The sequence below is a fragment of the Bos indicus x Bos taurus genome, chromosome 7 (assembly GCF_003369695.1).
Source record: "Bos indicus x Bos taurus breed Angus x Brahman F1 hybrid chromosome 7, Bos_hybrid_MaternalHap_v2.0, whole genome shotgun sequence".
NCBI lineage: Eukaryota > Metazoa > Chordata > Mammalia > Artiodactyla > Bovidae > Bos > Bos indicus x Bos taurus.
Genome location: NC_040082.1, coordinates 474,888 through 502,886, shown reverse-complemented (window position 1 = coordinate 502,886; position 27,999 = coordinate 474,888). Strand labels below are relative to the sequence as shown.

Below are 27,999 nucleotides of genomic sequence, written 5' to 3'. Positions count from 1 at the left end.
TATCACATTTGTTTAATTTCTCAGGGAATGTTTATAAGTTAGTATATGTCTTTGATTTATATTAGTACATAAATCTTTGATATGGTAGATTTTAAGTGCTAAATATATGGGTGTATGAAAAATATTTTAAACTGTTTTATGTATTATTTATAACCTTTACTTTTGTAGAAGAATACCTGCAATTGCCTTTCGATAAATCAGTATTTAAAATTTCTGCAATTCTGCACCCAAGTACCTACTTGAATAAAATACTTCTTGGCAGTGAACAAGGAAGCCTCCAGTTATGGAATGTAAAATCCAAGTAAGCTCTCTGTTTGCAGCATAAGTGATTCCTACCTTATCCTCATCTATTACTCCCTAAAGCATTCTTGAAGGCTCTCAATTCTTCTTTCCTTTATATCTTTTTTGGAGAGTTTTCAGTAAATATACCTGTTCCTGGGGTTGTTACTCATGGAATCACATATGTGAAAGCTGGAATATGGTCCTGGAACATGGTAGGCAGCTTCATAAATGCTCATTAAAAACTATATTCTAATATCCTTAGGCACTGTAAAGAATTCATAAAACTGTAATGAAGTCTTTAGTACACAAGATCAGAAAAATAATTGAGGTCGTCACTGAACAGCTTCTAGTTCTCAATAAACTAAAACATTAGATGGAGACACAAATCAGTGTTTATTTAGTGCTGGCATTTAGGTATGGTTTTCACAGTAGAAGAATATTCATCTTCAAGCATAAACATGATGAATGTCTGTAATATTGTTAGTATAGCTGCTGCTGGCTAGATAAATGATGGTGAATATCTCTGCCTGTTATTTGTACATTTATCCAGAGAAAAGAGTGGCAGCTCAGTTTTCTTTCTTTTTTTTTTTTTTTCAGTTTTCTTTATAATCATTAAAAGAGCAGTGAGAAATATTTGATCATCCAGATTTTCCTTTCCAAAGCCCCTACAAATTCAAAAGGGAAAGTAAGATTTTCAGAGGTTTAATGTATATCCTATTAATTATTAGTTTTAAATAAGTGTTTCTGTTCAACTTAACAAATATCATTGAGTACCTATTCTGTAATAGGCTAGGAAATAATGATGGAAATATTCTCTGCCCCAAGGTTATCTCTGTAGGTTTTGTGTGAGAGTGACCTAATCTGTGCCTAAAGAATTTAATATATGAATAAGTATTTTATTGTCATAACAATCTCAGGTATCTCTGCTCTATAAACTACCATTCGTGGCTTGATTCTGAAATGCAGAGCAGCATCACTGCTGTCACATGACAGTCATGTAACATACAAGTAGTGTTGTCAGTTCAGTTCAGTCGCTCAGTCGTGTCCGAGTCTTTGCAACCCCATGAACCTCAGCACACCAGGCCTCCGTGTCCATCACCAAGTAGTGTTCCTTTTTTGTGTTAGGTTTCCGGTATCACATTGCGGTAAAAAGTGAGATCTAAGATTTTATTTTAAATTGTATCTGTCACATAAAATAGTTTTTACTTATGTATTTTTTTTTTCCTTTCTCTTTTTAATTTCTCCAAGAGGCTGCATGGTATCGTAGTTCTTAGCAGCTTAGGCTCTGAGTCTGGGCTCTGTCAGTATTAGCCTTGTAATCTTAGCTTAATTTTTTCATGTAATTAAGTTTCTTAGTTTCTTAATCTGAAAAAAGGTGCTATTTACATCATAGCATTATTTTAAGTATTAAATAGATTAATATATCTACTTAGAACAATGTGGGGCAGAGTAAGAACTTAATAAATAGTTACTATATCATTATTTAATATGCAGTTAATTTTGGTTTTTTATCCCCCAAAAAATAGCTTTCAACTATTTTTCCTTTTGTAGTAAACTTCTATATACATTTGCGGGATGGAAAGTTGGAGTGACAGCGCTTCAGCAGGTTAGTATTTTTCTGTTAAGTTAGATAAGAAATGAAGGCAATGGTAGGATCTTTCAGTTTCAGGGGCCAACCATGTATGTGGACCTAAAGACAAAATAATGTGTAGTCTAGTTTTTTATAAATATTACCCTAAAAAACAGTGTTTTGGAAGTAGAATTGAAAACAGTGCCTTTGTCTATAAATATTTGTGGAAACCTTTTTGCTTGGAATTAGTCTCTTAATTCTGTGGTTGGTGTGGCTCCATGTTTACCAATCATTTGATAAACATAGAGAGTCCAGTGCCTTGGTCAGAGTGGAGATGAGGTTTTTTTCAGTGAAGCAAGTGAGTTTGTAGGTCATGCAGAGAACTTTGTCAGTGTGTTGAGATTTGTAGCTTGAGCTAATGGGTCTGTTCAGTTCAGTTCAGTCGCTCAGTTGTGTCCGACTCTTTGTGACCCTGTGGACCACAGCACGCCAGGCCTCCCTGTCCATCATCAACTCCTGGAGTTTACTCAAACTCATCTCCATTGAGTCAGTGATGCCATCCAGCCATCTCATCCTCTGTCATCCCCTTCTCCTCCTACCTTCAATCAGTGTCCAGTATTAATTGTTTGTTAGATGCTGGACCCTTCCGGATAAAACTGCTTTTTGTCTTTGAGTTTGTAGAACTGTATGTCTGAATGGCTGTATTGCTGCAGAGAACCTTACATGTTGGACACGTATACAGGCCATGTACCTTGTCTTTCCAAATATCCATTCCTTACACCTGCTCGGTTTATACACATTCCTCATTGTCTCACTTCCATCACCTTGCTTTGCTTTTACCTACCCAGAATATCCCACAGGTGATGATTAGGTTCTTTGAGAGCCAGCCGTCGTATTTGTTTTAGTATCCTCAGCTTCTACACAGGATCTCATGCATAGTAGTTACTTGATGGCAAATTAATTACATGTTTAGCCTGATTTCATTTTGTAATGGTATTGGACATTGATCTTCTGTTCTTAAATACGGAAACATAGTATAGAGTCTGTATGTAATACTATTGTATAAAATGAAGATTAAAATCATAGACTATTAGAGCTGGAACAGACTAATTGTATAACCTATTTGCCTTTTAACATGGGTTATAGGTTTTTCTTGTATTCTTTGGATAGACCACTTCACTTCCTTTGTAGTTGGCCTTTTATGTCGCCATGCATATGGCGAGCCTTTATATGTTTTCTGATGGCTCAGAGGTTAAAGCATCTGCCTCCAATGTGGGAGACCCGGGTTCAATCCTTGGGTTGGGAAGATCCCCTGGAGAAGGAAATGGCAACCCACTCCAGTATTCTTGCCTGGAGAATCCCATGGATGGAAGAGCCTGGTAGGCTATAGTCTGCAGGGTTGCAAAGAGTCGGACACGACTGAGTGACTTCACTTTCACTTTATATGTTTTCTAAGAGTTGTCTTTTTTTTATTTTTAATTTTTATATTACAGGCAATAATGATCTGTATTGATTTCACGTATCAGCTTCTTTTGTATTATGGCTATTTTCTTAGCAAGTTTACTATGTTTGTGGGTGGGGAAGTGATAATGACTACCAGACTGAAGCTGGGAAGTAATTTGGAAAAATCATTCCTAAATACTTCCATGCTGCTACTGCTGCTAAGTTGCTTCAGTCATGTCCAACTCTGTGCGACCCCATAGACAGAAGCCCACCAGATTCCCCCGTCCTTGGGATTCTCCAGGCAAGAACACTGAAGTGGGTTGCCATTTCCTTCTCCAATGCATGAAAGTGAAAAGTGAAAGGGAAGTCGCTCAGTCCTGTCCGACTCTTCACTACCCCATGGACTGCAGCCTACCAGGCTCCTCCATTCATGGAATTTTCCAAGCAAGAGTACTGGAGTGGGGTGCCATTGCCTTTTCCAAAATATTTCCATGCCAGATATCAATTAAAGTATGCCAGAATGACAGTATTCATTGTTTTTGTCATCTCCAGAAATATATTCCATTATTAATACTTATTTTGGTAACATCAGTATTATTAAAGCTATTTGATTAAGAAAATAAGAAGTTGAGTCATTTAATTTTCAGGCACCAGCTGTGGATGTTGTGGCTGTTGGTCTCATGTCGGGTCAGGTTATCATTCACAACATTAAATTTGATGAAACGTTAATGAAGTTTCGTCAAGACTGGGGACCTATTACTTCGATTTCATTTCGCACAGGTAACTCTCAACTTGTTTATGGATGAAAATTAAGAAAACTTCAGGTGTATTACTTTGAAGTTCATAGAAATTTTCTTAATATTTGTTTATAATTTAATCTAACAAATGAATGAAATACTGGAATATAAAGAGCCAAAGGAATATTGGTAGATTATTGGTCTATAGTCTTTTATTTTAAATTTATATTTATGGATTAAAAGAGTGGAGAGAAGCATTGTTAAGTTTAGTTGTTTGATGGTGCATGTTTTTCTTAGTGTATTCTATCTAACAACAGATGGTCACCCAGTAATGGCAGCTGGAAGCCCATGTGGCCATATTGGACTCTGGGATCTAGAAGACAAAAAGTTAATCAATCAAATGAGAAATGCACATTCTACAGCGATTGCCGGACTGACGTTTCTCCACAGAGAGCCGCTTCTGGTCACAAACGGTGCTGACAACGCTCTCAGGGTACTGTGCTTATTACTGCCTTCCTTTGGGTTATTACAAGCCTGCTTTAATGTATCAGCGTGAAACCTAGCAGGTGAAAGGAATACGGGATAAGACATTGATACAGATGAAATAAAAGGCATAGCAGATTGCCTGAATTTCATGAAGTGAGAAAGTTGTGCTGTGCTCAGTTGCTCAGTCGTGTTCAACTCTTTGTGACCCTGTGAACTGTCACTCGCCAGGCTATGTCCATGGGATTTTCCAGGCAAGATTATTGGAGTTGGAGAAATTTAGACAGCTTATCTTTTCCCTAACCTGTACTCCAGGATCAGTGGTCTGCAGGCATTACCCAATGCCAGTAGATTTATGTAGAAGATAGTTTGACTGCTTGCAGATCACTTGTGGGAGAGCTTTACTTTTATTCATTTCTTGGCAGATATGGATATTTGATGGTCCCGCAGGTGAAGGCCGGCTTCTGAGATTCAGAATGGGACATAGTGCTCCTCTTACCAGAATAAGATATTATGGACAAAATGGACAACACATTCTTAGTGCAAGTGAGTTTCTGCTTTGTGCTATTAGTTTAATTCAGCAAGTAATGAAAACAAAGTGTTTTATATCTATTAGGTTTGGTATTTATACATTTTTAGATTCAGATTCCCTTTGAGTGACTGGAAAATCTGGGTAAAATGAGGTGATTGTTTTTGAATACTTCAGGAAACACTAGCTGATATTACTTTTATTTGGAACATCATTCTATTTAGTAATCGTTGGAGTCAGAATGGACAAATTCCAGAAATGTGGCCCTTGCCTATCCAGATAATCTGCTGGAATTTATTAGCACCTCATTTTATCCTTTGTTTTTACAAAATGGCATTCCATGGGCAGTTGAATATTATGAATGAGGTAGTTACAATCAGCTTCCTTTTAAAGTGCTGCCAGCTAACTTCATGCTTTTTATAGAATATAATTTTATAAGCGTCATGATTCAAATGGTCCATTGTTTTGATGAAGCTTGATTAGACATTTTCTGTGTATATCAACAGGTCAGGATGGAACACTTCAGTCATTTTCCACGGTACACGAAAAATTTAACAAGAGCTTGGGACATGGTAGGTCTTTGCAAAATGGAAAAAAAGCTACTGGTCATAAAAAAATTCATCTCAAAGAGTCTGGGAGATAACCAAAGGAGGTTTCATTATTAAATTTCCTCTTTCTTAGGATAAAATGAAATTCCCTTATATGAAAGAGCAGTAATAAGATTTGTAACTCAGTATTGCTGTAGAAGTGGTTCAGGTGCTACTGTAAGATTGAAGAGTTAGGTATCTTAGGTGGGGAAAACATAATGCTACCACTCAAAAGACATTGATAATGCAACTGGAGCCATCTGCTCAGTTCAGTTCAGTTGCTCAGTCGTGTCTGACTCTGCGACCCCACGGATGGCAGCACGCCAGGCCTCCCTGTCCATCACCAACTCCCGCAGTCCACCCAAACCCATGTCCATTGAGTTAGTGATGCCATCCAACCATCTCATCCTCTGTTGTCCCCTTTTTCTCCCACCTTCAGTCTTTCCCAGCATTAGGGTCTTTTCCAATGAGTCAGTTCTTCTCATCAGGTGGCCAAAGTATTGGAGTTTTAGCTTTAACATCAGTCCTTCCAATGAACACTCAGGACTGATCTCCTTTAGGATGGACCGGTTGGATCTCCTTGCAGTCCAAGGGACTCTCAAGAGTCTTCTCCAACACCACAGTTCAAAAGCATCAGTTCTTTGGCACTCAGCTTTCTTTATAGTCCAACTCTCACATCCATACATGAGCACTAGAAAAACCATAGCCTTGACTAGACGGACCTTTGTTGGCAAAATAATGTCTCTTGCTTTTTAATATGCTGTCTAGGTTGGTCATAACTTTGCTTCCAAGGAATAAGCGTCTTTTAATTTCATGGCTGCAGTCACCATCTTCAGTGATTTTGGAGCCCCCCAAAATAAAGTCCTCCACTTTTTCCACTGTTTTCTCATCTATTTGCCATGAAGTGATGGGACCACCTGCCATGATCTTAGTTTTCTGAATGTTGAGCTGTAAGCCAACTTTTCACTCTCCTCTTTGACTTTCATCAAGAGGTTCTTTAATTCTTCTTCACTTTCTGCCATAAGTGTGGTGTCATCTGTGGAATGCAGAATTTAAAGATGGAAAGGAGCTTACAGGAAGCATCCAAGTAAGAAGAGTCCCATCTTTTTGCCAGAAGAGATTTTTTAATTCTCTATTCATGCCCATGGTTTTTATCATATGAAAGATTTTGTTTGTTAAACAACAATATTCAGGCTTATTTATAATTAAACTTCTTTGGAAGTTAATATCCTGGCTATTCATACATGTATATACTTCCAGATGAATTTCAGAATCAATTTTAAATCAACATCCACAATTATAATTCTTAGGATCAAATTGGAGAGATTTGATAATCTTTAAGAATTGTCTCATCTAGGAATATGATATATCCCCATTCGAGTTGTCTTTAATGTTCCTCAATGAAGGTTTTTAGTTTTTCTCTTATTGGTCCTGCATATTTAAGATTATTCAGTGGTATTTTATATATTTTAATATAATTTGCTATTTTTTTTGCTAATATTGTAAGTGCAGTCTCTTCATTTATATTATAATGCAATTTTCAATACCACTAAGATAGTGGTAATAACATAATCTTTATATTAAAGATTTTTAAATGGGAATATCTTGAACTTTACATAAAAAGTTCAACGAATTAGCTTTTCTCTTATATACATTTTCATCATACATTCATAGCTATATTCCCCTCTCACCTAACCCCAGGATTAATAAATAAAAAGAGAGTCAAACGTAAAGGACTTCAGAACACCATGTCTGTGAGACTCCCACCCGTCACAGAGTTCGCAGCTGGTAAGAAGCTTCGTGTTGTGTTTCGAGTTCTGCCCTGTCATTTATTTCCTTCTGTGTGTTTCTTATTTTCTCCATTTTAGTAAATGTTTTTACAAATACTAAAAAGCATCTGGAGGGTCACTTGAATATATTTCTTTATTTCTTCCATTTTAATAAATGTTTTGGCAAACAATAGTAAGAATCCAGGATGCATCCCAAATGCATGCAAGTCTTGTGTGAAGACCAAAAATGACTTACTTATAATCGGAACTTGTTATCTATTAATTCTAGGCTTTGTTCTCCCTAAACTATAATAAACATATTTGCTATTCTATTTTGTAAGTCTTCTAATTTATTCTCTCATAAGCCTGGTATAAGAAAGTCACTAATGTAGAAGGTGAGAACTGATAATATGGAGCTTTGGCTAACTTAATTAAGATATGAACACACGGTGGTCTTAGTGAACTGTGTCGTTGGAGCAGTGCATCATTCCAAGAAACAATTTTAAGAAAAATGTAGATAGATGAGAAGACTGTTGAGTGAAAACTGTCATAGAAATAATTGTTTATCACCATTTCCGTTTATAGCAACCTGAGTAATATTTTTTTTTTTTACTTTAAGTACCTCCTGTCATATGCTCAAAGATCTTAATTACCCCTTAATTACCTTTTTGGATGGAATCTGCTCTTCTTAACATGGCTTTTAAGACTGTTGGTAATGTGGACCAGTGGCTTTGCCCTTCTCCCACCCCTCAGGAAAATACTGCATTTACTTTCTGTGCCTAATTTTGTTCGAGTTACGCTTGGGCCCGTCTGTGTGTGTCTCAATCCACACCCCCAATCCATTAATTTCTACCTGTTTTACTTCTTTCAAGGAGCCATTTATTACTCTCCCCAGATCTCTTAGTAAACTCCTCCTGAATACTCTTAAAAAGATACTTAATCTTACTGTAATGTCTTCTAATCAGAATTTCTTGTTCGATTGGAAACTCATTGTTAGCAGGAATTACCTGTTTACCATACTGTGTCTTAATGCTAAATTATAACATAGAGTATTAAATGCTTATTAAATAGGTGAGTGAATGAGCGATTTAAATTATGTTTTAGAGGAAGCTCGTGAAAGTGACTGGGATGGTATCGTTGCTTGCCATCAGGGTAAGCTCTCCTGCTCCACCTGGAACTACCAGAGATCTACCATAGGTGCTCACTTTCTCAGGCCAGCAGGGCTGAAGACAGACAGCACAACTGCGACAGTGAGTGACGTGTTTGCGAGGGCGCTTCCTCCTATAGAACTGTCCTGTGGGTGTCTTATTAAACTCAGTTTTATTACTGGCAATATTCGTTGAAAGAACGAAGAACATGGTTTAACATTTTGAAATTATTCCCTAATAGTGTTAAAGTTTTCCAGCTTGGAGAGAAGCTGGAAATTATATATGAGATTTTATATATATATAAATTTATTATAGATTTTAAGATTTAAAATTATTAGAATTTCAATAAAATTTTATTATTTTATTAAAATCTTTTAAGGTTTTAACTTATATTTTATTTATTTTAAAATAAATGTATTTTATTTAAAACTTATTTTAAAATTTTAAAATCTTTAAGGTTTTAACTTATTATAGATTTAAGTTAAGCTTTGCTAGACTAGATGTAGTATATTGGTCATTTAAATTTTCTGTTTAATATAGGATTACTTAGAATACTCTTTGAGGTGGGTTTCAGCATTTATTAGTATACTTTCTTACCTGAATTATGTTGAGTATATAGTGTTATATTCAATGAATGTGAATCTTAAGGTTTCTTCCTTCCTTTTCTCTTTCAATGTAGGAGTAAGATTCAGGTAAATCTTTAGTTGAGTTAAAGATGTAGAAGTTATTTATTTGTCTGACTGAGTACTGTCTAAGCCTTTTTTAAATATAATTTTCTAAATGCCACTGTTAACTTATAACTTCTTACTCTATTAACATTTTATTTTGTTTTCTTTTGATAATAATGTAAGTCTTCTATTGAGTTCAGATTTTAAGCTATATAGAAATGATGTCAAATTTGGTTTGCAGAATTGTTGCCTCTGCTTTTTCAAAATAAATTTTACTGATATAAAATTACTTACCTTGAAATTCATTCATTTAAAATGTATACTTTAGTGGGTTTTAGTGTATTCATAGAATTTTGCTATTATCACCAAAATCTAATCAGTCTAATTTTAAAACATTCTCATCACTAAAAAAGAAACCCTATACCCACTAACAATAATCCTCATTCTCTCACTTTTCCCCCATCTCCCCAACCCAGGCAACTTCAATACCTATTCTGGGCATTTCACACGGATAGAATCATAATATATGGCCTCCGTGACTGTCTTCCTCACTTAGCATGTTTTAAGGTTCATCCATGTTGTAGGATGTATCAGTACTTTATTCCTTTTATGAATACTATTTTATTCTGTAGATAAAACCACATTTTGTTTAGCCATTGATAGTTGATAGACATTTGTATTGTTTCTAGTTTGGGGGTATTATAAATAATGCTGTACAAGCTTTTGTGTGGACATATGTTTTTGTTCTCTCTGTATTTGTACCTTGTTAGATCACCTAACATAATGTAACTCTGTTTAATGTTTTTAAGGAACTGACAACCTGTTTTCCAAAGTGGCTGCACAATTTTATATTCCCACCAGCAATGTATAAGAGTTTTGTTCCTTTTGATTATTGCTGTCCTTGTTGTTCAGTCATTTAAGTTGTGTCCATCTCTTTGCAACCCCATGGACTGCAGCACGCCAGGCTTCCCCTGTTCATCACCATTTCCCGGAGTTAACTCAAACTCATGTCCATCACGTTGGTGATGCCATCCAACCGTCTCATCCTCGGTCGTCCCCTTCTCCTCCTGCCTTCCATCTTTCCCAGCATCAGGGTCTTTTCCAATGAGTCAGCTCTTTACATCCGGGGGCAAAAGTTATTGGAGCTTCAGTTTTGGCATCAGTCCTTCCAGTGAATATTCAGGACTGATTTCCTTTAGGATGGACTGGTTGTATCTCTTTGCAGTTCAAGGAACTCTCAGGAGTCTTCAACACCGCAGTTCAAAAGCGTCAGTTCTTCAGTGCTCAGCTTTCTTTATGGTCCAACTCTCACATCCATACATGACTACTGGAAAACCATAGTTTTGACTATACAGACCTTTTTTGGCAAAGTGATGTCTCTGCTTTTTAATATGCTATCTAGGAAGGAGCAAGCTTCTTAATTTCATGGCTGCAGTCACCATCTGCAGTGATTCTGGAGTTGTCCTAGTAGGTATAAAGTAGTTTATCACTGTGGCTTCTGTTTCATATTTTCCCAGTGATTTAACAGTGTTGAGCATCTTTTCATATGCATTGAGTTGGTGATGCCATCCACCTGTCTCATCCTCTATCACCCCTTTCTCCTCCTGCCCTCAGTCTTTCCCAGCATCAGAGTCTTTTCTCGTACAGTGGCTTACTGGCCACTTCTATGTCTTCGGAGAAATGTCTGTTCATGTTACTTGCCCATTGTCTAATGGAGTTATTTATTTTTTTACTCTTGAATTGTAATAGCTCCTTATATATTTGGGATACAGGTCCCTTATCAGATATACGATTTGCAAATAGTTTTTCCTGTTCTGTGGGCTGATGCTCAGTGGGTAGAGAATCCACCTGAAGTGCAGGGGATGGAGGAGATGTGGGTTCGAACCTTGGGTTAGAAAGATCCCCTGGAGAAGGAAATGGCAACCCACTCCAGTATTCTTGCCTGGAAAATCCCATGGACAGAGAAGCCTGGCAGACTACAGCCCAGAGGGTCGCAAAAAGAGTCGGACATGACTGAGCGACTAAGCACACACGTTCTGTGGGCTCTCATTTCCTTTTCTTCTTGGCGTCATTTCAGCATAAAGGGGTTTTAATTTTGAAGTCTAGCCATTTTTGTGGTTTTTTGAAAAACATTGCCTTACCCAAGGTCATGAAGATTTACTTTTGTAATTTCTTCTGAGCGTTTCATAATTTTAGCTCTTAAATTTAGATCTGTAACCCTTCTAAGGTTAATTTTTGTGTACGATATCATATAGGGGTCCAAGTTCATGCTTTTGCCTTTGGATGTCTAGTTATGTCAGTGTTATTTGCCCAAAGCACTATTCTTTCCACATTGAATGGTCTTGGTACCTTTGCCAAAAATTGTTTGACATGCATGAGGGCTTTTTTCTATTCACAGGTCTCTTCGATTGTTCTGTTGAGTGAGTCTTTGTCTTTTTTATGCCGGTATGACACTGTCTTGAGTATGGTCACTCTGTAGTAAAGTTTTTTAAAATCAGGATAATTGAATCTTCTAATTTTTTGTTCTTCAAGATTGTTTTGGCTATTCTGGTCTATTGAATTTCAGTATGATCAGCTTGTCAGTTTTTGCAAAGAAAGCAGCTGGGATTTTGATAGAGATCTTATTGATTATACACCTCAATTTGAGGAGTGTTACCATCTTAATATTACTTCTGATCCATAAACATGAGATGGCTTTGCATTTAATTAGATTTTTAATTTCTATTACCAGTGTTTTATAGTTGTCAGTGTACCAGTCTCCTACGTTTTTGGTTAAACTTTTCCTAGTATTTTATTCTTTTCAGTGCTACTGTAAATAGATTTCTTAATTTCATTTTGGATTGTTTTTGCTAGTGTATGGAAATATAATTACTTTGATCCTATTTTGTACGGGTTTTTTTGGTCAGTGTGTATGCTCTGTTCTCCATAGTACAAAACTCCACTCTTAAACTTTGATTTCTAAGCCATAGAGATTCTATCTTAAACTTCTCAAGTTTACCTGAACAGTTGAGTAGCTATTAAAATAATAGTAGTGTAAATAACAGTTACAGCTAACATTTTTTGTGTGCTTACTTTGTTCCAGGCTCTCTGCCTGGCACATGCTATTTTATCTTATTCTCACAACAGTCCTATGATGTGGAATATTGTTAGCCTCTTTTTATAGATAGTAAAACGGAGGCTGAGGCTTAATATAATGAGTAATATGCCCAAGATGAGTAAAACTAGTACCGAGTGGTAAACTGGGATTTGAACCTCAGACCACTCCTTCTAGAACCTGTATTTTTAACTCTTAGCCTATAGTGATCACCCACAGGACGTTGTGTGTGTGTGTGTACACACAATATATATTCACAGACACAAGCACAGTGATACTTAGCTGGTGCTGCGTCATTTGTCTGGCAGAGTTAGCTGTCTGGAGCAGAGGCGGTAACCAGTATGCAATAAACCAGTGTTTATTAGACAGCCAGTGCACAGAGTACAGTTTTTCACTCACAGGTAACCCTCACCTTATTCATTTTCCCTTTGTTTTGCTGTCTTAAAAAAATAGGTTAGAAGCCATCCTGTTAACAACAATAAAGCCTATTAAAATAAACTCAGGTTCCAAAAAGTACAGCAGTACCCCCATCCATGGTTTCAGTTATTCAACTTCAGTCTGAAAATTCTGAATAGAAAATTCCAGAAGTACACAATGTATAAATTTTAAATTGTATGCCATCTGAATAGCACTGTCCCAGTCTAATATCATCTTTTTATCTAACATGTCCGTGCTGTATACACTGCTTGCCCATTAGTATAGGGAGAAGCCTGTACGTGTAGGACTTGGTGCTGCCCGCCATTAAAGGCATCCACTGAGGGTCTTGTCACGTATTCTCTGGATATGGGGGACTAGGGTATAATAGTGCCTTCAGGACCGTCATTACTTACAGGCTGTGACTGAAGGGTAAAGAATCCGCCTGCCTGATGCAAGAGACGTGAATTCAGTCCCTGGGTCAAGAAGATCCCCTGGAGAAGGAAATGGCAACCCATCCCAGTGTTCTTGCCTGGAGAATCGCATGGACTGAGGAACCTGGTGGACTGCTGTCTGTGGGGTCGCAAAGAGACACGACATAGCGACTAAACAATCTCAGCAATATAGCCTAGTATCTTCATTAGTTCCTAAGAGCATAACTGTACAACGCAGCATAAATTTCTGAGTTATTCAAAATAGGTAAAATTATGTTAGTTTTCTATTTAGGAAGACAGAATACTTTTTTAAGCTTTTAGTCCATAATTTCTTATATAAAAACATTTTCTAAGAAATACGCTATAATTATCTAGAAAAATATATATAAGTTGAACACAGTTAAATGTGGATGCTATGTAAATATATCTTGACTCAGTGGTGCATCAGTCTTACTGTTTGGAACAGATATCCTGTAGTAAGCATTCTCTTTTGGGTCTTAGAAGTCATCTCTTTCTTTCGGCATAAGCCAGCAGTCTTTGAATGGACTCCCAGGTGGGTGGCATCTGACTAACACACAGTGGTAGGGAAGGCTTTCTCTGGCCGTGACCCCCATGTAGCCAGTCTCATGTGTTTAACAGAAAGAAAAGGCATCTTTTTAGTATAACATTGCTTCTCTAAGTGTTAAATAGGAGTTTGTTTTACAGACACTTGATAAACTGGATGTTTTCCACGTGTTATCTTGTGTGTTCTGTGTGCTCAGTTGTGTCCAGCTCTTTGCGACCCCATGGACTGAAGCCCACCAGGCTCCCCATCCATGGAGTGTTCCAGGCAAGAAGACTGGAGTGGATTGCCATTTCCTTCTCTAGTTACCTTGTATATTTCCTTCCTTAAAAAAAACGAAGTTGTAATTAAAATACTTGGGACTTTTCCCTTGAACTGAAACTAATATGGTTTCACTTTTGTATCTGCTATAGAAGCAATTACAAAAGTAAAGTAAGGTAGTAAGAAATCAGGCAATGGAATGCTTTGACTTTAGCACTGTTGTGAATAAAATAAAAATCAAATACCAGTTGATATGTCATTTAAATTTCAATGAAGTTAATTTTGGTTATATTTTGCCATCTTGGAAGTATGGATTTCTCGATACTTAGAGAAGGGAGGCAGAATCAAGCAGATATTTTTAATACACCCCAAAATAATTATGTTTAAGAAAATTAATGAAGTAATGCATTTACTATCTTTTTTAAAAAATGAGACAATTGATAAATACTTTGGAAAACGTAAAGTACAATAACAATATTAGTTACTTTCTGTGTCTTTTGTGTTAATTTTGTTTTTCCTAAGGCAGTAGATATAACTTCCTGTGGAAACTTTGCTGTGATTGGTCTCTCATCGGGAGCTGTTGATGTGTATAACATGCAGTCTGGTATACACCGGGGGAGTTTCGGCAGGGATCAAGGTATCAGCCTTTTTTTTCTTTTTCTTATTTTTTTAAAAAAGTATTATAGATAGATAAAAGGCTAATAACTGTCACTGGCATTTATTAAATTCTTGAGTTCCAGGCATTTTGCTAAAGTTGCATATGGGTTATCGTCAACCCTATGTGGCAGAACACCTCATTGAAGTACTCAAAGAGAATGAAATCATAGTTGTATTAAGGGAAAGTGGCTATTATAGAAATTAAAGTGTTTGGTTCCTTCTCCTTGTATTAAACAGAATATCTTAACTATTTTTTGAAACCTTCCATGGCATCAACCTGATGGTAGATTTTGTTATTACTCATGTAGTAGAATAATTTTCCCTCCGTTCCTAAAATCCACATTAAAGATTTTAGGGAAGTTGAATAGTGGGAACTTAGATATTCAAATAAAGTAATCACTCTTTGTGTAGTGTTTGGAGAGGCCATTGCAATTCTTATTTCTTCTTTCTTTTAACATATGCTTTAAAGCCCATAAAGGATCTGTTAGAGGTGTTGCAGTGGATGGATTAAACCAGTTGACAATTACAGCTGGTAGTGAAGGAGTACTCAAGTTCTGGAACTTTAAAAACAAAGTTTTAATTCATTCTGTGAGCCTCGATTCATCTCCAAATTTGATGCTGCTACATAGAGACAGGTAAAGTTTTTCTTCTAATGATGATGGATTTTCTTCTTGATGTTTTTAGAAAAAGTTCTTAATTTAAGTAAGGTACAGTAGTCTCTTGAACATCACAAGTTTGGACTGTGCGGGTCCACTTACGCACAGCTTTTTTTCACTAAATACTTCAGGATAGCAGTACATAATCCATTGTTGGTTGAATCCACAGATGCAGAGCCGTGGACGGGGAGGGCCAACTGTAAAATTATATGCAGACTTTTGACTGTAGAGGGTTAGTGCCCTAACCCTCTTGTAAAGTGGTCAGCTGTATATAATTTAACAAAAACCAAACTTTTCATATGAAAGAACATTTTGTTTAACTTACCCCAAAGGTATACTTGATTAACAAAACTTGACTGTGAGATTTTAGTTTCAAGAGGTTGTTTTTGTTCGTTTGTTAAAACTAATGCATTTGTCTTGCTAGTGGCATTCTGGGACTTGCCTTGGACGACTTCTCCATTAGTGTTTTGGACATAGAAACTAGGAAGATTGTCAGAGAGTTTTCTGGACACCAAGGCCAAATAAATGACATGGTAAAACAGACTTTAGATGTTAAAATAAAACTTGATTAATTTCTATTTCTATTTAGGTTAAAAATGTCCTAATAATTGAAACTGCTATCTTTTAATGGCATTAAACTCATCATATGAGATGTTCAAAGTAAATAATTTGGAGACTAATTTTCAAAGCAGGTTTTTTTTAAGGAAAATTTAGAATGAAAAGAAGTTTTAATATTTCTCAGGAGGATAATGCCATTAGATTAAAATGTATATCCAAGAGTTCATTTTTTCTCTTTAACTCTAAACAAGGCCAGAATGATTCATTGAAACATAGGTATCATTTTTGACTTAGTATTAAACTAAGCTGAGAGAACTCATTTTTGTTTTCTGCATGCATAATGAATTAATAGTAGGAGACCTGGCATATCTAATACTTGGTTTATTCTAGTTTAGTGTGATTTCTAATGTTTATCTTAATTTCAAAAGAGTTTAATTAGTGAATATGTATTTTATCTTACTGTTATGTTCTTATGGTGGGAAATATGGTAAGAAGTACTCAGTATAAGCAGTGTATGTTGAAGACTTTACATCAGTTGCAGGTATCTTGATTTACTTGAAACAGAAATAAAACAAATTTCTAGCTCTTTAGTGGCACCCCCCCAAGCTGTATTCACTTATCAGGTCTCACACCAAAAATCTGAATTTACAATGTGTACCCATTTCCTTAAAAATAGGGGTGAAATGGCCAGGAAATTACTTTGTTCTGTAGATAAGAAATTGGCATAACTACTCATCAGCAGAATTTGTTGTGACAGCAACTATAGCAGTGAGGGTGGGAGTGAAGTAATTTTAATGAAGTTTCATTTTTGAAAACATCTGTCAGAGCCAACTTGTTCTTCCTGTTTCTTTCCTTTTGAGTTATGTGTGGAGTTTCTCCTAGTCAAGAATAAATTACTCCTCTTCAATTAAATCTGTGAGCCTTTATAACATGACTTTAGCTGTCAGAGTCATTTTCCCATTCCTCATTATCTACACTATCCTTCTGTAAATTGAGTTCTCTATACTTTCAGGTTTAAGTTTCCATAGTATCATTGCAGCCCGATGACCAAGTTGGAGTTCACTTATTCCAGTTATCATTTGCTAATATGAATGGTCATAATCCCAAAACCAATGGTCATAATCCCTGTGGTGTGTTTAGTCTCTTGGATGAACAATTACTTCAATATAAACTTAAAAGTTTTTCCTTTTCGGTCTTTCTTCACATTTGACCTGGTTTAAACCTCATGTTATTCTTCCATTTTTATCTTATAGAGAAGATACAACTTGTAGAGAAGATACAACTTCTTTATGGTGTCATAAGTAGTTTATTGTTTAAATTTTATTTTGAAAATATTATTGTGGTTTTAAATTATATTTAAAACATCATTAAGGAAGAAAAGATTTTTAGCTGAATCTACAAGAACAACTTCTTCAGTAACTTCTCTACATTAAGAGAATTTGCATTCTTTAAAATCATTTTGGAATAGACTCTTCTTGGAAATGTGGCTTTGTTCAAAGCTTCATTGATACTTTATAAATGAAATTAGGCTAATAAAATATTTCTAATTGAATGTTGTCAGCACAGATTTATGTTAAAAACAGTAGTCAAACATTTGTTAATTGTCTATAAATAGATTATGGAGTAAAAATTATGTACTACTATTCATTTTTAAAAGTTTTATAATTCATGTAAAAGCCTAATCCTTAGCAGTATCCTCAGGGGTATATAAGAAATGGTATTTTCTTTTATATAAGATGAGGTGGTCTACATTTTATGCATCAAACATTTTTTAATGAAGTGTGCATTATCTTTTCATTTCTTACATTCTTTGTTAAATATACAGATACAAATATACATAGACACATCCATACATGTGTACACACCTCTAATATTTATGTTTTTCTTTCAATTTAAAGACTTTCAGCCCTGATGGTCGTTGGTTAATAAGTGCTTCAATGGATTGCTCTATTAGAACTTGGGACCTTCCGTCTGGGTGGTGAGTTGTTAAATCCCTAACCTTAGCAGAAGTTTTCTTAGTCATTGTCTTCACATGTGACTTTTACCTGTTGTTAACAGATTATGTACTTTTTGACTGTGACTGTATTTGGAGATTTTTCTAACCTGACTTATATTTTATCCTTGAAGTGTGTTTGATCTCAAACTAAGAGATTAGTGCTGAAAGAAATGATAGTGAGGAAATTCCAATCTCTTAGGTTCGCTATTCCTGCAAAATTGAGAAGTAGAAGTGAGTTGCATAAACTCACTTAAGAAAGCTCATCTGGCCTTTTTAATACTCCAGACTAGAGATCATACTTTAGGACTGCAAACTTATTCTGAGCATTTTTTTGTATTTTGTTGTTGTTGTTGATATTGAATTAAGAGGTCAGAACCCTTAACTTTGTGTATATTATATATTTTCTGTCTCTAACATAATTCTTGAAAGAAGACATTTAGATACCTTAACATAATGGAAATGTGTGTCTTAAGATTTGGATAAAACCCAACAGTGTTAAGAAACCTGTCATAGGTTGAAACTTGCTACTAAATCGGCACTTGAAGAGAAAACATTAATTCTGTTAAATAATTTGATCAGTAGAAACCTACAGAGAGTAATTTGTTGCTAAAAATTATGTAGGAGTACACACAACTTGCAGTCATATCACTCACCAAAGAATTCCTTAGGTGGAGTGTGAAAGGAGTGATGGGAAAGGAACGTACAATGAGGAAAGAGAGAGGTGAGAAAGATGAGTGGGAAGGTAGTTCGGTCTTCAGGAATATTGCTCAGTTAAGATCTGTCCAGTTCTGCTCCTCTTGTTTCTCAGGAATTAGATAAGCTCATACCTGAAAGCAGTTTGACCTTTAGAAAGGAAAAACCCTCGTGTCCTTACTTCCCTTCAAGTTTGATTCAGGAATGAGACACAGCCGTCCACAGCCTGTGTACAGGGCTTGGCGTAGACAGCAGAAGTGCCACCGATGGTCCAGCTCTAACAACTGGGCAGCTTTGTCCACAGTGTGTCTCTCTTTTACTTAAAGTCGAGTCAAGCAAAATAAATAATCAGTTGACTATCCTCCAGCTTCAAAAAGTTCAGTCAAGTTAGTACTTTCTTAATTAAAATAAAATAAAACTTTTTTTTAAGGTACCATTAGGAATTTTGATTAGTCTTTTGCTTCTTGGACTTCTGTTCTTCTGTTTTCTAAAATTAAACATGATTTGAATTGCTTTGTAGTAGGAAAGTTGTATAGGAAATAGAGTTGACACTTTGCCCTTTTCATTTTCCTTTTTAGTAGTTTTAGTTCACATCAGATGAGAGAGGGAGGTTAATGTTGAATAGTACTAAATAGTCAGAACGTTTTTTAAAAATGGTAAGTTTTTTGGGGGTTGGAAAAATTAGGATCCAAAAGTAGCATTCAGAGCCACCAGTCTTTGATTCAGCATAAGGCTTTTTGCTGAATTTCTTATTTTAGTAAAAAGATGAACACATTTAAATCTGACATGTTTTCAACTCTGGTATCTTATTTTTCAGTGAACACAGACAGTTTTAAGTGAATACAGGGAAACTAAGCTGGGGGAACGCAAGAGCGAGAGATGAGTCACATAGGATTGTTAAAAGATAATAATATCTACACTGATTGGACCAAAGTATGTTTTTAATAAAGACACAAATAACTACCTCTTTGGTTAAGATCTGAAGTGGAGCAGATGAGAAGGCTGAAAAGCAGTTTCCCACAATTGCTGCTGCCCTGTTGCAGTCGACTTTTTCCATGGACTTCTGGGCACTTTAGTGCTTTTAGTTTTCATCTTGTCTCATATTCTGTTAGAGAGGTACTGGTTTTAGTCCCGTTTCACAAATGAGAAAATGGAGGCTCAGAAGTTAAGTGATTTGCCCGAGGCAGCATAGTTTGTCAGTGAGATTTTGCTGTAGTTAGCATAAGAGATGGAGAAGGCATTGGCACCCCACTCCAGTACTCTTGCCTGGAAAATCCCATGGGCAGAGGAGCCTGGTAGTCTGCAGTCCATGGGGTTGGCTTAGAGTCGGACACGGCTGAGCGACTTCACTGTCACTTTTCACTTTCACGCATTGGAGAAGGAAATGGCAGCCCACCCTAGTACTCTTGCCTAGAGAATCCCAGGGACGGGGGAGCTGGTGGGCTGCTGTCTATGGGTTCACACAGAGTCGGACACGACTGAAGCGACTTAGCAGCAGCAACAGCATAAGAGAAAGATTTCCCAGCAGTCGTGGTACCAGCCTTGCTTGGGTATGTACTAAGGATGATTTGGTTTTCTCGATGTAGAAGATACAGTAAGGACCATACAGTTGTAGGTAATCATTGACTTTTTAAATTTCATTTCTTTTCTTAAACATAATTAGTAACGCAAGCTTTGGGGATTCCTAGTTTTTTCTTCAGTAAGCAGTTTTATCATTTACATAACATGTTAAATATGTAAAGAGTGAGTACACTCATTACAAAGGCTACACTGTGAAGCCGTGTGTAAGTGGACCTTTGGTGTGGTAATATGCAGATGCAGCCATCTGGGATTAATTGTGTCTATCTGAAACAAAGGCATGGTACTGAACTGTTCCCTGTAAAGTGGTTTCTTTGTTTTAAGTGTGGAAAATTTTCTTCTGTTTCTAGGGTTTTCAGAGAAATGAGGTTGAAATTTTTGTCCCTGAAATTTTCTGTCATCTGCTACCACCTTTTATTTATGGTTAATTTTAATCTCTTAAGAGTTAAACACTTTTCAGGGTGAGAAAAATATAAAATTAAATAGTTTTAATAGAATTTTGCATTTTGTTCTATCTCATCCACCCAATCCCTGCTTTCTGAGGGGCATTACGTGAGAACAATTGGAATAGAATTTTGTTTTGCATTTCCCACTGAGGCAAAACTATCCATTTGTTCTGTTCTTTGAGGATTCCATCACTTTGGAGATTGAACATCTAGACATTGTCTGCACTGGTTTAGAATATAATCAGAAGTGAGTTAATGTTACCTGTATGCATGGGACTCTGTGCTTAAAAATCTGACCCCTTACAATGAGGATTTTTTTTAACATTTTCTCAAAAAGCTTATAATTTACCTGGAACTTTTCATTTTGTAGGATTAGCAGGTGACAATATGGTAGTTAGGTCTGGGATTAAACCTTTACACTTAGGCTCTATGAGCAACTGTGGCCATGTAAAACATGCTGTTTATGTGAAAACCACTTCTTTGATTTGATGCTTTTACATAATGGAGGGCCAGTCTACCCACACACAACAGCTGTGGAAACCATGTTGCACAGTGAATTTGCCAAAATAATTATAGTATCAAGTAAAATAAATTTGCTCAAGCAGTAGATTCCTCTTTAACAGATAGATTCTGAACGTGTCAGGTAGTTTCATCCCTCACACACACTTTAGTGAGCAGTTAGATGGTGAGTTCTAAAATTCCTGAGTTTAGGCTTAGTCATCAGTGTACATTGAGATAGTGGTTCTTCTCTGGGTTGTTTGTATTAAATGAATTAAATAATTTGACAGTCTCTGGTATATAATAAGTGTTTAGCAAATGTCCTTTTCCCCAATTTGTTTGATCCCCCAAGCAGCTGTGTTTATGAGTTTCCAAGGAATGGTTGAACAGAAATCAGACAGATTATTAATCACATTTTTTTCCCATAAGTGAGAATTTAAACATCAGTCATTGTCCTGAGCCCACTTTAGTTTGTTTGTGGTGCTGCTAATTTTAGTCTTGTCCTACTATTTTGTATTCATTAGTTAAGGTTTGTAATTGTTAATCACTCTGAACAGATTGAGAAAGATTTTGTATGGGTCCTTTAATCATGGCCTCCATGTGACATTTGAGCGGCTCATAGTGTTTCCGTGAGTCACGCTGTAGTCATCTTCTGGGTGTGTGCTCTGTCGGCTGCTGTACCTTTAGTTTCAGTAGTGGTGTTCCTGAGCTTTTGGTGATTAAGTGTGCAGACTTCTTGGTGACAGGTATGTCTCTGTCACTTTCTACCTTGAGCAAGTATGACTGGGCCTCATTTTTCTAACGGGCATAGTAAGGATGGATCTGCCTCATGGGGTTGTGAGGATTTAATTAATAGTCACAAGTGCTCAGAATACTTCCTAGCATGGAACACTGAAAAAAGTGTTAACTCCTGTTATTTTATTTATTGAAATAATGTAATTACCAAAGATTCTGAACTTCAGTCGTTTTGCCATGCCTTCTCATGGATAATGTAATGGCTTCAGTGAATAAAGTAGTTTTTGAAACAGCTCTTACTAAAACCAGCATACTCCTCTTAAGGTGCACAGAGTACTCGCACTCTCAGCCAGCCTAGGGAGCCTCGTCTGCAACGTGCCCGTGTGTTAGGCCTTTCTGTTTGCTCCTTAAATTCGCCTCATTTCGCTTCCCGCTGCCACTATCCTAGTTCAGATCTTCCCTGCTTGTTAGATGACTGCTGCCATAATCTCACTGTTCTTCCTGTTCAAATATATTCTACATTCTGCTGCCAGATTTTCTTATGAAAGTAGAAATTATACTGCTATCTGCTCAAAAGCCTGTAGTGGCTTTCCATTGATTAAAAGATAAACTCAGATGTTTGGTATTCAAGACCAAACTGCGTTCCTCACTGGACACGGTTCCCCTTGCCTTGCCTTCCACATTCCTTCTCCCAGAAGGTGCTTTCTTGACCATCGGCATCTGTTGAAGTCCTGCCCGTCTGTAAGGTTCATGTTCATCGCACACACTGCTCTCTGAGGAGCCTGCTGTGCGTCGTCTTCTGGAGTGCCATCGCTCCCTTTTCCTCCCCAGCTTTTCACAGCCCCTGCTTGCAGCTGTCCGAAGTGTCCGTGTGGACGAGCACCGTGAACTGCTTTACGGTGATGCTGCACAGACTGAGTTTCCTGCTTGCTGTGTAGCACATGGTCACCTGTTTGAAAAACAGAATTGCCCGAACTTTTTTTCCCCACTGCCATTCTCCCATGGCCATTTTTATTACTTTCTTCTGTTGCCTACCCCTTTTGTTATTTTCACTGGCATAACAAATACAGGAGAGTGCTGATAAATTATTTTAAATGTGTGATCTTTAGAATTGTTTCCGAACCTACCAAAATGGCATTCCAGAAAAACAGCATTGTCTCCTGTATTCTCCCTTTTATTGAAACTCTCTCTCAAATTAATTGATCTGTTTAGTGTTCTGGGTCTCTCTCATTGAGGAGATTATTTTCCCATCGTAGCTTAGTTGACAAAGCTCTTTGTTAGTGATGACTTTTTGGTGTTGGTGATTTAAAAGTAAAAAGCAAACATTTTCTTCATCTCTTACCCTTTGTTCTTTTAGCAAAATGATATTTTGTGAATTGTGTCCTTTTTAGTAGAGTTGAAGGACTGTAACGTCTTGGTTCTTTCTGTAGTCTTATAGACAGCTTCTTGTTGGACTCGGCTCCTCTTAATGTCACTATGTCCCCGACTGGAGACTTTCTGGCCACCTCCCATGTCGACCACCTTGGAGTTTATCTGTGGTAAGTTCTCTCATACAGTTCTTTCTGGGGTAAGAAGAAAAAGGAAGATGATATTGTCAGACAGTCATAGTTGCTAACATTGCCCTTCAGTTTTTTGGGGTTTTTTAACTTATAAAATGGAAGTGTCACATAGTTCACCTTAAATCTACAGTTAAGTCAACTTCTGCTTAATAATTTAGGTAGCGCACCCCACTCCAGTACTCTTGGCTGGAAAATCCCATAGACGAAGGAGCCTGGTAGGCTGTAGTCCATGGGGTCGCTAAGAGTCGGACACGACTGAGCGACCTCACTTTCACTTTTCACTTTCATGCATTGGAGAAGGAAATGGCAGCCCGCTCCAGTGTTCTTGCCTGGAGAATCCCAGGGATGCTGGAGCCTGATGGGCTGCTGTCTATGGGGTTGCACAGAGTCAGACACGACTGAAGCAACTTAACAGCAGCAGCAGCTCAAGTGTATATTCTAAGCTACACATGTTTGATTTTTATCTGTTAGCCACAGATTTTTATCTGTGACTTTTATTTGCAGAAAGGATAGTAATATCGGGTTTCCCTGTAGCTCAGTTGGTAAAGAATCTGCCCACAGTGCAGGAGACCCTGGTTTAATTCCTGGGCCAGGAAGATCCCCTGGAGAAGGGAAAGGCTACCCACTCCAGTATTCTGGCCTGGAAAATTCCATGGACTGTATAGTTCATGGGGTCGCAAAGAGTTGAACATGTTTGATTTTTATTTGTTACCCTATTTGACTTCTATTTGCAGAAAGGATAAGTGAGTTTAAAATTTAACTCTTATTATTGAGGAAGAGAAAAAAATGAATTCCTTTTCTACTTACAAGGTTTTCTAATTGACTTTTTAGGATGTGAAAATAAATTTAATATATAATAGAAATAGACTCTGGTCACCTTAGTAAGCAGAATGGAGTATCTCCTGGAATCTTTGAGGCTTGAACAGTCAAGATAAGAGAAGAATGGTGTTGTGGTACCTCAGCAACAGAGTATATAGTACAGCTGTTAATATAACTCAGAACCTGGAATTCCCATTCCAGATTCATTATGTACAGGAAACAATATGATTAGCCCACTTTGGGACAGATATTCACATCTTGATTAGTCAGATGTGGATCAGATTAGTCAGTCAGATCCAAAGTCATGACGCAGGGTCAAGTAGCACTTAAAGGACCATTCTAGAGACAGGGGAACCCATGACTGTTCAGCACCCCCAAGGATCTGATCCGTGTAATCACCGTCTGACGTAATGCTCTGAGTCCATCTTTCCTTCAGTTGTAATTTCCTTAGATGAAGGTTGCCATTTGTCAAAGCAGTATAAATAAATGGGTGTTACGTTACCTTATAAAAATATTATCCATAAAAATACTATCCACTACTAATCTCTCAAGTACTTTTTTGTGCTACATTAAAAATAAAGACTCTGTTCATAATACTTATAGGCAGCTTTCTTGTGATGACATCTGTGATATGAGTCAAAGCATTTTGAAATTAATACTGTCTATTTTTGAGTTTTTTTTTTTTACAAGTGATTGGAATTTATAGCCAAATTCAAGATCGTGGAGATTGTTACCAGTAATCGAAGCTTCTCTGAAAATATTTTTAATAAATTTTGTGATATTGCTTATGTTTTTTATGTCTCAGGTCCAATATTTCCCTGTATTCAGTTGTTTCATTACGGCCACTTCCTACAGATTATGTTCCTTCAGTAGTGATGCTTCCTGGTACTTGTCAAACCCAAGGTAATCAAAAACTAGTAAAGTAATTTTTGAAGAGTAATATAATAAACCTAACCTGTAGGATATTGCCACTGAAGGCAGTTTAATGCATTCAATCATAGTATTTTTTTATCTTAATGAAGTATTTTGAATGACTTCATGAATCTTTGTATAAACAAAGACATAATTGATGGAGTATTCATGTAAAACAGTGGAGAAATGTTTTGAGTCTGGTGATGGAAATTGTACTTAATATGAGAAAATAAAATGAATAGAGTTTACAAGTTATATTGAGTTATACTGAGTGAACATGTTGTGAAATACTAATGGATTTGAAGTTAATTAAGTTGCTTTTATATGATAAAAATTACATTCAGCATTAATTTGTTATACTTGAAAATTTTTTGTTTTAAGATGTAGAATTATCAGAAGAAACTGTAGAACCAAGTGAGGAAATGATAGAGTATGACTCCCCAGAACAGTTGAATGAGCAGTTGGTAACTCTGTCACTCCTTCCTGAATCCCGGTGGAAAAACCTTCTTAATCTTGATGTTATTAAGGTAATACTGGCGTGCTGCGGTTCATGGGGTCGCAAAGAGTCGGACACGACTGAGCGACTGATCTGATCTGATCTGATAGTACACTTAATATTGGCCCCTGAAGACATATTCCAAAAGTATTTTCTTTAGTAAAGATAGCTTCCCTTTCTTGGAGGTCTTTAGGTGGAGTAGTTAATGCCTAAGATAGTACAGCAGATACCATTTAGCTGAATGCTATTTAATCTAATATTATTACAAGACTTTCTCCATGTATATATATCTACTTTGAGAGCACTCAAGGACCTTCAAATACAGCAGTAGTATAGCCTGCAACTACAGAGCTATTAGAAATTGTTTTAAGCCTAGCCTAATCTCACTTAACTTATGAAATGAGGGGGGGAAGTCATCATAATGTGTGATGTTTCTGTTTCTAGACATCTGGGGACTAGAATACTTTCACTGGTCTTTTTAAAAGTAAACTTCAGTCACTCTTTACCATACCACACCCTGCTCTGTCTGCTACAGGAAGGTTTGCTTTTAGGTTCAGGCACATAAATTAGTGTGAACTAGGTAGTAGGTAGCATCCTGAGATAATAGCAGTGGCAAATAACTTGGCCCTTTGTCCTTGAGGAGTTTACAGTTTTACATGACAAATGGACAGTTATGGCATGAATTAACGTGTTTCAAAGCATGTTGCATGACCCCTATTTGTGAGTATCAAAAGCAACTGAAACATACAGACTAGAAAATTTCAGAGATTATCTTCTGAGAATTAGGGTGTTTTGTTTTATGAAACTCAACTTGGTTAGATATATACATACAGTCAGGCATCCTTGGTAGCTCAGCTGATAATGAAGCTCCCTGCAATCTGGTTCGATTCCTGGGTTGGGAAGATCCCCTGGATGAGAGATAGGCTACCCACTTGAGTAATTATGGTCTTCCCTGGTGGTTCAGATGGTAAAGAATCCGCCTGCAATGCGGGAGACCTGGGTTCAATCCCTAGGTTGGGAAGATCCCCTGGGGGAGGGCATGGCAACCCACTTGGGTATTCTTGCCTGGAGAATCTCATGGACAGAGGAGCCTGGCAGGCTACAGTCCATATGGTCGCAGAGTTGGACACGACTGAGAGACTAAGCACAGCACTGAGCATACATACAGTCACTAGAGTTTATGTGTGTACTAAGTCACATTATGGGCTGGCATAAAAAAAGTGTAAGGAACACTGACAGATAGCTATGACATGCCATCCTAACTATTTTTGTAGCTAGTAAATTGGCACCAGAAAAGACATACATGTCTCGGCTAAGAAAAGAGAGTTTTCACATGTTCATTTGACTCAAAATTTGAAAGTGCTCCTTTTTATTGCTCACCTTTTGAAAGATTGGGCCTCAGTATAAAGGTATGTTGTTTAGGTACATAGTTGTATTGTCTAATCTATCAACTGTAAAGGAAGTAGTTTATGGAATGGCTTTAAAAGCAATACATTCAAAAGAACAAGTAGGTGAGTATGAGGGACCAATTAGAATAATGCCCAATTAATTGAGCTACATTTGGTGGGCACTCTTCTTGCTAAGATGCAGTTTGTTCTGCATAAAAATATAGAGAAATTGTGAATGAATGCTCTTTATAACACCTCCAATATTAATTTCCTTCTGAATGAAAGAAATTAGAATTTTTATTTTTGTCCTGTGGTTAACTTTTATACTCACCGTTTCCTTTATGAAATTAGGTAATTTCCAGAACCCTGTGGAACTTCTCCAAAGCCTTTTGTTTTTATTTACAACTCAGTGACTGCCTTCTAACTCAAGAACAGTCAGTTAGGAAGGGTAACTGACTCTTACTACATTACTACAGTTTCCCTATCACAAAGAAGGCTGTGCTTACATTGCTATGGGCTGTACTTTGTTCGACTTTGTTTTATGCTGTGGCTCCAAGAGGCCACAAATATCCCTGACTTTCTTTCAAAAAGCAAATCTCCCCTCAGTTCCTAAAGAATGGAAGAGGAGTAGTGTAAGGTAAAATTGTGAGACTTCTTAAGAGTCCATCAAATTCTCTTGAGATAGTGATATGTAACAATGTCACCAAAATTGAATTCTGTCAGTGGGAATTCCAGTGGAATTTTTGTGATAGAATTTTGCTGACACTTGAAATAGTTTATGAAGGAACAATAGTATTCTATTGCTTTTTAAAAACACAAAGTACTAAGGAAAAATAAAAATTCCAATAAAATAGAAGAATTAGGGGAATGCTTCACACATACACACAAAATTTACTAAATTACTTTTAACGGTAGAGACTGCCTCTGGCTCCAGATTTCTTTTGAAGAAGAGAAATTTGAAAAACTGTTGAGCATTTATGTAAATTTTGCTTTCTAGCCCATCTTGTATTTCAGTGTAAAAGAAGTT

At 36.8% G+C, this 27,999-nt stretch overlaps 1 protein-coding gene across 2 annotated transcripts in view; it reads left to right on the top strand.

The window, feature by feature from the left end:
- The window catches only part of WDR36 (WD repeat domain 36), a 43,501-nt gene that overhangs the window by 9,156 nt on the left and 6,346 nt on the right, over window positions 1-27,999 (top strand). For both annotated transcript variants that reach the window (XM_027545456.1, XM_027545457.1), the window contains 15 exons: window positions 169-301; window positions 1,834-1,888; window positions 3,943-4,075; window positions 4,350-4,525; window positions 4,941-5,061; window positions 5,551-5,616; window positions 7,333-7,419; window positions 8,505-8,650; window positions 14,504-14,618; window positions 15,108-15,273; window positions 15,719-15,827; window positions 17,751-17,830; window positions 23,229-23,336; window positions 24,982-25,079; window positions 25,470-25,615. In XM_027545456.1, the coding sequence (XP_027401257.1) occupies window positions 169-301; window positions 1,834-1,888; window positions 3,943-4,075; window positions 4,350-4,525; window positions 4,941-5,061; window positions 5,551-5,616; window positions 7,333-7,419; window positions 8,505-8,650; window positions 14,504-14,618; window positions 15,108-15,273; window positions 15,719-15,827; window positions 17,751-17,830; window positions 23,229-23,336; window positions 24,982-25,079; window positions 25,470-25,615 (1,739 nt within the window). The remainder of the gene's footprint in view (window positions 1-168; window positions 302-1,833; window positions 1,889-3,942; window positions 4,076-4,349; window positions 4,526-4,940; window positions 5,062-5,550; window positions 5,617-7,332; window positions 7,420-8,504; window positions 8,651-14,503; window positions 14,619-15,107; window positions 15,274-15,718; window positions 15,828-17,750; window positions 17,831-23,228; window positions 23,337-24,981; window positions 25,080-25,469; window positions 25,616-27,999) is intronic.